The sequence below is a fragment of the Centroberyx affinis genome, unplaced genomic scaffold, assembly GCF_046629955.1.
Source record: "Centroberyx affinis isolate AG114_WGS23_722 - 3 ecotype Tasmania unplaced genomic scaffold, CSIRO-AGI_Caff_v1 ptg004599l_1, whole genome shotgun sequence".
In the NCBI taxonomy this organism is placed as follows: Eukaryota; Metazoa; Chordata; class Actinopteri; order Beryciformes; family Berycidae; genus Centroberyx; species Centroberyx affinis.
In genome coordinates, this window is record NW_027282213.1 from 253,337 (window position 1) to 263,123 (window position 9,787).

The 9,787-nt window shown below is 41.6% G+C and overlaps 1 protein-coding gene across 3 annotated transcripts; it reads left to right on the forward strand.

Annotated features, from left to right (window-relative positions):
* The first annotated feature begins 1,140 nt into the window (after positions 1–1,140).
* On the forward strand, positions 1,141–9,516 carry tarbp2 (TAR (HIV) RNA binding protein 2). Of its 3 annotated transcripts, none has more exons than XM_071544522.1 (7): positions 1,141–1,320; positions 2,080–2,394; positions 2,880–2,952; positions 3,226–3,343; positions 3,711–3,838; positions 4,239–4,434; positions 7,556–9,516. In XM_071544522.1, the coding sequence occupies exons 1-7, from the start codon at positions 1,268–1,270 to the stop codon at positions 7,711–7,713; spliced, it is 1,041 nt and encodes a 346-aa protein (XP_071400623.1). In that variant the 5' UTR covers positions 1,141–1,267; the 3' UTR covers positions 7,714–9,516. The 3 variants fall into 3 exon arrangements, with proteins under 3 accessions (XP_071400623.1, XP_071400624.1, XP_071400625.1); XM_071544523.1 differs by having other exon boundaries at positions 3,229–3,343; positions 7,556–8,677; XM_071544524.1 differs by having other exon boundaries at positions 2,883–2,952; positions 7,556–8,677.
* Positions 9,517–9,787: the final 271 nt, after the last annotated feature.

Genomic DNA, 9,787 nt, shown 5'->3' on the forward strand with positions numbered 1-9,787 from the left:
AAACAGAGATCCCCATACCCCAACAACCGCACACACAATACAACAAACAGACACACACACACCACTCTACAATTGGAGCTACAGGGAAGTCCTACGAGAATTGTAATGATTGATTTGGGCCCCATGGCATGATGAAGCCTATGCCATAACAGTCTGGAATATATTTTCATGAGCCTGGCTGACATTATGCAACAACACAAAAACAAGTCTCACCTAATGAGGAGACCCATAATATGTCTGGGTCCAAACCTAACTTTTAGCCTTGGAATGGACAGTCAACCAAATGACTGAGATCTGCCATGTTTCAATCTCAAATCATGGTGGAAATGACAGGTGCCAGCAGGAAACCCCCCAAGGCCCCAGGGGGGACCGAGTACAGCCCATGGTACAGCCCCAGCAGAGAGGCCCTTATGCGGGAAAAGACCATGACCGACTGCCGCCCTCTAGAGGATCAGTTCAGTCATATCAAATAACAAATTATTACACTGCCTGTCCAAAAGTGCAACACACATCCGACTTGAGAAAACATGCCTACAAACAATTCAGCGAAACAACAAAAAAATATTTCAAAGTTCAATTGTCTTTATCTTACGGTGAAAGCACTTTTAAAATATGATTGTAATATATTGAAGACAAATTCTTGAGGGGAAAAAACGTTTAGCAAAGATAATTACATGCTTTGCCTGAAAGGTTTCGCTCGAGCTTATGTTTATCTTAGGTTGTCGTCGAGTTACTATGTTTATTTGTTTGTTTTTCCTCATGATGAACCCAAACCAAGATTGACCTGAAGGAAAACATTACTAACCGTTACATGAGGGACAAGGTCTCCAGTGTATTTAAAGAAACCATTCAATTGTTTCTGTGGTCATGATGAAACTATCGTCCATCTGTCGTAGCAAATACATGTGACATATTTGTGGCATTTGCCCATGGATGTATTAAACTATTTAACTATTTGCCTCGAGCTTCTTCGGGTCTTCTTGCCTGTCTGTGAGGCCCACCCGGCTACGAAAAAGCCGGTGTACCCCTTTGTACAAAACGAGATAACCCAAAGGTTCAGGCGGACCAATGAGCAGCCGAGTTTCGAAGGGAGCTATGCACGTGATAATTTTTTCCAAACAACTGCATTTTCAGATCAGAAGAGGGTCTCGTCTCTTCACATGTCTCATCTGTTTTGGAAAATACCATCTAATGAAAACAAGTGTCTGCTGTGGTGGGGGGGATTTGCCATCCGAAACCGATCGGCTCTATCTGTGTGAAATAGGGAATGAACGACGAGACAACACCGGACAGCTGCAAGAGAAACTCTGGGTGCTCCAGGTAGCTAAAGCATCATGCACTGCCGTCGGTCAGAAGCTAGCCTAGCATAGCACGTTAGCTAGCTAGCAAGCGGTAGCTAATCTGTGGCGATAACAGGCTCACGAACTGGGACGATTTGATTCAGGCCTTTTTTTTATTTCTTAGTGGCTTTTTTTGAGCGCCTGCCGTATACTGGTAGCGATTCAGGCTAGCAACCACCATCTTTAGTCAGTACTAACGTTAGATAACTCGCTATATTTGTGTATGCGTGCGTGTGTGTGTGTGTGTGTGTGAGTGAGTGACACACAGAGATCCAGCTGCCACTCTACAAACTGTCCTTCATTGAGCCTCCATATACACATGTTGACTTTGTGACCCATTTAGATCGCTGATTGTTCCTAAATACACGAATGGATTCATGTAACCCCTTTCTCTTGTTTTTATTTTGCTTCAACAAATAATTTTAAACACTTTGTTTATAAACCACTTTATCTATATAGCACAGTTACAACGTGCTTTATATGGAACAAGAGAAACAAAGCACAAAACACAGATAGTAATAGAAAAAAAGGGCAACAACACAAGATTAAAAACAAGAATAACAATTACATGAAGGCCAGTCTATAAAAGTGTGTCTTGAGAAGTGTTTGAAAAGAAAACACTGACTAATGCTAGCCTAATTTCCTCTGCCAGATTGTTCCACAGTGTGGTAAAGTACTTTGGTATTTTGTCAACAGTTGCATAACAGTACATGCCATACTGTCTTGTTCTTTTATTTAGTATTGAGCAAATGCTGGCTGTGAATCCCGGAAAGACGCCCATCAGTCTGCTGCAGGAGTATGGAACGCGGATAGGCAAGACCCCAGTGTACGACCTGCTGAAGGCAGAGGGACAGGCCCACCAGCCCAACTTCACGTTCCGCGTCTCCGTCGGAGAGATCAGCTGCACCGGCCAAGGGCCCAGCAAGAAGGCAGCCAAGCACAAAGCAGCCGAGGCTGCTCTGAAGATGCTCAAGGGAGGCCTGGGAGGTCCCGCCGGAGTCGGTGTCGGAGTAGAGGGTTTTATCGGGGTTGAAGTGCCTGCTGATGGAGACAGGTCAGTCTCCTCTAGAATTCACCCAGCATGGATGTAGGTTGACACAGGACACAAGGTTTTCTACGAGGCTGACTGGCACTTGTGTCATCTCAAGTCTGCTGAAGCTGTTACTAGTGTTTGGTTTTGTTTGTTGCTAATTGTCAATACCAATTATTATTGTGTCTACTATTTTGCAATTTAAAAAAATTACATGGTAACATGGTTTTGTAACAACTAGGTTAAGAATTATTGTGTTTTTTTTATCTCTTTCAAATAGTGTTTGTTTCTTCAGTGTTTGTTTAACATTTAAAAATTAGCATAAGCATCATTGATGTTTGAAAAACAGAACTGAAGCAGCATGGAGCACTCAGAAGCAAATTGATTCAGAAGTGTGATACCTAACATTATATGTAAAGTTTAAACCTACAGCAAACTACTGCCCACTGGTAAGCATTTGTTTTGTCTATGTGTTGTCTATGTCTTGACTTGTGTTATCTTATCCTCAGCAGCCCCCAACCGGAGATGAAGACGTCAGGAACTTCTCAGCAATCTGAATGTAACCCTGTAGGAGCTCTGCAGGTGAGGTGACAAAACAAGGATAGGATACTGTAGTTTTCCTTTCCTTTCCTTTTCAATGTTTGATTTGAGACTGTTATTGTTCAGTTAATCTTCCACAGTCTCATGTTATTAAACATGTCTGTGTATGTGCATCCACCTGTATGCATGCATACCTGTGTGTCTAATTCTTTTGTGTGTTTCTCTGTTGTTTATGTGTGTGTGTGTGTGTGTGTGTGTGTGTGTGTGTGTATGTGTGCTTGTGTGTGTGGATGTGCGTGTGTACTTCTCTGCCAGGAGTTGGTGGTGCAGAAAGGATGGCGTCTGCCAGAATACACTGTCACCCAGGAGTCTGGTCCAGCGCACCGCAAAGAGTTCACCATGACCTGCAGAGTCGAGAGATTTGTAGAAATCGGTAGACTGCACAATATTTCTTTGGGACTTTCTGTTTGTGTTTGTGTTTACAGGCCATTTGTGTATCTGTCTCTGACAGATTAATCCCAGTTTTCATAGATATGTAGATCTTTGTTTAAACATGCTAGGTTAGGGGAAATAGTAGGGGAAATAATAACATTATTATTGAATATGAATAATAATAATAATAATAATAATAGAAAGCGACTGCAACAACATCAACAGGTAGCCTCTAATGGACAGAAATATAAAAGTCACATTTAACAATAGAACGAGTAAGCTAGCTATTTATTTGATATATTTAGCCTTACCTAATGAATCAATTTTTATCTGTGGACTAAGACTCCTAATTTCCTGTTCCTCCGTAGGAAGTGGAACATCCAAGAAGCTAGCCAAGAGAAACGCAGCAGCCAAAATGTTATCACGCATCCATGATGTCCCAGTAGACCTGAGGACCAGCAACGAGGCTGACGCAGAAGACGATACATTCACCATGGTGAGAAACACAATTTCTCTGTGCACTCATACACCAGCTGACAAAGCTCTAATGATGATTCTGCAGTATTTGGATCATCATTAGTGCATCGTCACTTGCTAGAGGAGAGGATGCGCAACTATAACAGTTGAGTCCATCGCAGGTTCACAACATTAGCATTCTCATGATGTTACCACAATATTATGCAAATATTGTACATTGCAATAGAGAGTGCTTATTAACACCTGCCATTTTATTGTTTATCCCTGTTGTCTGCCTGTCAAATGTTTTGTGTGTTGGCTAAACTGAACACTATGAATTATGAATTACTATTTTCCTTACACAGTTGCCCTGTAATTGAAAAGTAGATTACCATAGTGCCAAAATATTGCAGTAAAATTCATCTCCTCTGCATGCACAGCACATGGGGAACAGGGCCGAGTCAGGCAAGTGTAAAGGCTTCGGCTGCACGTGGGACTCTCTGCGTAACTCAGCTGGGGAGAAGATCCTGCAGCTGCGCAGCCACCCTCTGGGCATGCCCTCCGACTCCAACTTCTGCTCCCTGCTGAGCGACCTGTCCGAGGAGCAGCGCTTTGACGTCAGCTACCTGGATTTAGGTGGGTTCACATACAATATGGTGCTCAAATAGATGAAAATGACATGCGCTACTGCCACTTGACACAACATCCATTCTACACTGGAAGTTTTAGAGGGCCAAAACATTGACTCGGTGGTAAACACAGTTCAGATTTTTACTTCCCATTCATTTGATTGAAGCCACGAAAATAACCTGAAAACTTACATTTAACATGTTGGTGAACATATTCAACAACAGATCCCACTGTGATTTTCAATGGACTGTTGGTCCAGAACATAATTTTGCCAAATAGCATTTTTATTGATAGAAGAGAACAGAGTGGAGGGATATCATTTAAGAGAGATAGTTCCTGTTTGGGAGACTTGATCTACTTTTATTTTTAAATACTAATTTTAGTGTAAACCAAGAATAGCAGTGCAAAATGACGACAGACCAATTAGGTCTTCCTCAGGTGAGCCCTCCAGCGGCGTTTCCAGTCATCTCGATCCTCCATGCGTCTGGCTAGCTCGGCAGTGCTTTCCGCCCCTGCATCTTTCTTTAGTACGTCTAAGGCTGGGCGATATGGACAAAATCAAACATCACAATATTTTTGACCTAATACCTCGATATAAATATTGCGACAATATTGTAGGGATGACTATTGGTGCTTTCACAAAATATTTACACAATGAGATTTTTGATAAATAATCATCAGTAATATGGATATAATGACTAAGTGGGTAAAGGCAAATAATAGAACAGCTAGAACAGTCTGGTAAGTTCAGAAAATTACATCACTTTACTGTAATGCAACCTATAAAACCAGGAAAAGACAACACTTATGCCATATCATGATATTACGATATCTAAAATCTAAGACGATATCTAGTCTCATATCACGATATCGATATAATATCGATATATTGCCCAGCCCTAAGTACGTCCACGTACGTTGGTGTGGGACGCCCTTGTGATCTCTCTGGCAGTGACCGGCTAGCCTCATTCTCCTGGATGCTATCTTCTCACTCGACCTTGGTAACCCCCCATACAGATGCTTGTTGGTAACGTGTTCGTTCTGGTTGATGTTTGGTACTGCTCGCAGCATTCTGGTGTAGCACCCATCACCCTCTCTTCCGGGCTGCTGCCTGCAACCTGTCCCTCTTTTGACTTTTTGCGCCCACACATCTCATTTATGACCCTCCATGACTCCCCATACAGTTGTTCGCCCTGAGCTGCCTCCACTCTCCGCACCCTCCCCATCAGCTCCTCCCCCTTGATCTTGTCGTACGTATTGAAGAGAAGCTGTTTGGCCTCATTCATTACCTCACAATTCGTAGTCCGCTCGTGATCGAAGCTTTGGCGTGCATCCTCCACTTTTTCACGCACCACTACGACCTCCGGATGCTTGGCCCTCAGGGAGATTCTGATCTTCTCCATCAGCGGCACTCACATCCTAGTCGCCTCCACATTCGCAGTGACAAACCGCCCGTACTTTGCGTTAGGCTCCTCCTCCGCACCCAGTAGCGATTTCTCACCTCCACTGTGCATCTGGCTTGAAGAAGGTCAGGAATTGTCAAGAACGCCTTCCAGTCATATCGGATCCTCGGGCTTGGCTTGGGGACCCTCAGGCTCAGTCGCACCCTCATGGAAGCCACTCGATGATCAGAGCCCACAGAGTCGAATGTGCTGTAAGGTTCAGCGTTCAGGATAGAGTTCCTCCACCTGCGCCTTACCAGTATGTAGTCCAGCTGACGTAACATACCGGTAGCCCGGTCCTGGAAGGTCCATCTTTTGCCCTTTCTTTTGCAGAACAGGGTGTTCGCAGCCAGTAGCTCATGTTCCATAAGTAGGGCAGCAAGATATTCGCCATTGCCCATTCACCCCCTGCAAAGAGGGCTAGCTTTCACTCTCTGCTTTCAGTAGCTGAAAGCAGAGAGTAGCAAGCAGAAGCAGCATGCAACATGCACTAACTACAAGCACTACTACCACAATACTACTGCACAGACGCATCACACACACACACAATTACCAATTACTGTTTTATTGTCTTAAAAGCGGGATATGTTGTTGAATCTGTTCAACGTGTTAAATGAAGGTTTTCAGGCTGTTTTCATGGCCTCATTCAAACGCTACAAATGCTACAAACTCGTCCCAGCTGCATCTGATCTTGAGTAGTTTATATTATGGTTTTCATGGCGGTCAAGTGCTGAATAACCCCCATGTTAAAACTAAGTGGAATATTGCTTTAACCCGATTACTAAGTAACCCAGTTTTAGGTTGATGCATGTAAATGTCATAACTCAATTAGAATGACTCAGTTAAGCTCATACTCTGGTTATGAGAAACCCTGTTAAGATGCCTGGCTTATTCTGATATTAAAAGGGTTACTATGGAATGGAAACATCTTTACTCTTGGTTTACTTTTGGTTTACGCCACCTGCACAATATTAAGAACTGTACGCATTATGATGTCATCAAAAAAATGGCTTAAATAGTTAAATAGGGAGGGTGTAGCTGGCAGCTGCATGTTTTCATACTTTTTATTTTATCTGTGGACAGCACATCACAGCTGGACAGGAATATTCTGTTAATTGGTCTTTTCTTGGCAACTGGGAGACTCCGTCACAGGGCATCAAAGATGCATGTAAACAACTTTACCTGAATAAAACTTAACTTAACTGGAGTATGGCCAATATCTAGGTTATCTAGGTTGTGCATGTGTATATAGAGATTTGGAAGACTACTTAAAAGACCACTCTTCTTAAAACATACTTTTATCATGAGGCCTTTGACTTTTCCTTTTCCCTGTTGCCTTGTCTAATATTATTACATTTGTTGTTATGTCTAATTGCCTATAGCTGGTTTTCTTATTCATTGTTTTTATTATTATTATCATTATTATTATTATTCACTTCTATTTTCTATTTGATCAGTCCTTTGTCTTTTATCTGTCTTGCTTGTGAAGCACTTTGTAACTTTGTTTTGAAAAGTGCTATATAAACAAAGAGAATTATTGTTATATATAGGTCTCAGATCCATAGTCAGTCTTATGGTGATTATATCTGTAGGTGAAATACCATTGAAATATAGTACAGACAGTGGCAAATCAACATTATGAGCTCTTGCTTGATTTTAATTGAGCTGTTCCTGTGTTGTTTCAGAGGAGCGCAGTCTGAGCGGCCTGTGCCAGTGTCTCGTGGAACTGTCCACCCAGCCAATCACAGTGTGCCATGGCTTTGCCCCAAGCACCGACGCTGCTCGCGCCAACGCAGCCCACAATGCACTGCAGTACCTCAAAATCATGGCTGGAGGGAAGTGATGTGCCTTGTCATCTTCCTCCTCACAGACTAAAACTCGCCACCACAATGCCATGACAGATTTCCACTTCGGAGGACGGAGGCACTTATGTTGTCAGCAAAATGACCATCGCCTTTGTGATTAGTTCAATTACCTGAATTGCCTGAGATGGGGAAATTGAGACTTCTTCCCATCCCCAAATTATCCCCTGGAGCCCTTTTAAGTTGGTCCCATTGATTTCTAATTGTTGCCAATGAAGATATGGTTGCCCAAAAATAACTCCCCACCCCACCCCCACCCCCCTCCACACACACACACACACACACACGCACACACCCCTGACTTTTTGCACATTTGTTTACATTACTAATGATTTCAAAATGCATTTAGGTATTTGGGGCTTTTTGGTTGCTTGTCTGTATTCGGTCAAAGTTGGTCACTAAAGGATGGTGTTTGAATCCAGTTCCTGAAGTTTAAAAATGCAGACAAAATCAATCTTCACAATGGAAAATATAGATGGTGCCCTTGCATTCTGTTCCCACATAATTGCGGACGTTTTCCAATGCAACAAGTGCAAAAAGTCAAAGAGTGTGATACAAAGGGGGGTGAGTGTGGAATCCCCGATCCTTGGTGCTTCACCTAATGCCCATTCAGATGGATGGATATCAGCTAAGATCTTCCGCCATGCTGCTGAAACGTGGAGAGACAAGGACTCTGCTGAAGGAAGATATCAGAAGACGATTATTTTAAAGACAGTCACCTTTTTACAGATGAGCTTGTACCTGTAACTCCGAAAGACACGGATTTGGTTGCATATTGATTTTGTAGTTGTCAACCCTAAAACAGACTGTATTTCTCATTGTAGTATTCTTAATGTTGGGCCTTAAAGGTTTGAGTTTGGACACTGAATTTTTTTTTCCCATTTTAAGGTTCAGTTAAGGATCATAGTTAATTGAAACTTGTCAAGTGGTCTGTGTTTTATAGACAAGAAAATCAGTTCTCCTATTCAAATTATGGACGTTAACCTTTTCTATTGCGGTTACCTTATTTGCTGGATTTTACAAGTATAATTGTGAGAAAAATCAATAGATTGTAGCATATAGTTTAAATTAAATGGTAACATTTTAAAGTTGATAATGGAAAATGTCGGTCAGTGTCCTTTGTAATGGCCCGTACAATTTTGTCCCCTCTAAGACTTGCTTGGGAGAGTTGACTAGGTAAACATGTGACAGAATTTTACGCTTTCAACGCATTTTAGAAATTTAGAACCAAATAATGCAGAAGTTTGAAAACAGTTTTGAAGTTGACTCCACATACTTGTATGAGTAAGTGTCAGACACCGAGGAAGAATAGACTTCTCTCTGTTGAAGCTGCAATTTTAATTATTTCAATGATGGTTCTTTAATGGTCTGACTAATTGATGGAAAATACTGTGCAACATTAAGTCTATATGTTCAATTCTTGTTTACCTGTTACATACTCTCTCTGTCTTTGCATAAAAAGCTCTGTCAATCAATTTGAGAGTAAAACAAAGAAATGAAGTCATGATTGGAGTGAAAGAGACAACATAACTGACCATATATTCTGATCATGAATTTGGGAAACTGCTGAAACGTTCCTGACACAATTAGTCAGATCATGATAGACATGTCAAAACCTCCCTTTTGACTTTGAACGTTATTATAGTTTAGACTAATTAATGTACCACATACTGTCATGTGGAGTGCTGATGTTGTTACCTCACGCATTAATCTGTCAGCTCGTTATGTAGCATACCCAGTGTGTTTTTGGGTCCGTTTGAATTAGCACATAGAGGATATTTTGGTCATCTGTAATTTTATACAAATCTCTGTTGGGTTGCAGTGCACTTTTTGTTTTTCAATACTGTTTTGGTATGATCAACTCAATGTTAATGATGGTGCAAGTTCTGTTCACAGATCACGATGCTTGCTGTAATCAAATTCGATTTTTTTTTTACTTCATGACAAAATTATTTTCCAGATTGTCTTCTCCAAATACCTGTTAGTTCTTGTTAGGTTTCATTACTACCAACCTTGCTGTACTTATTCTAACACATCTGCTGATGTATCATCTTG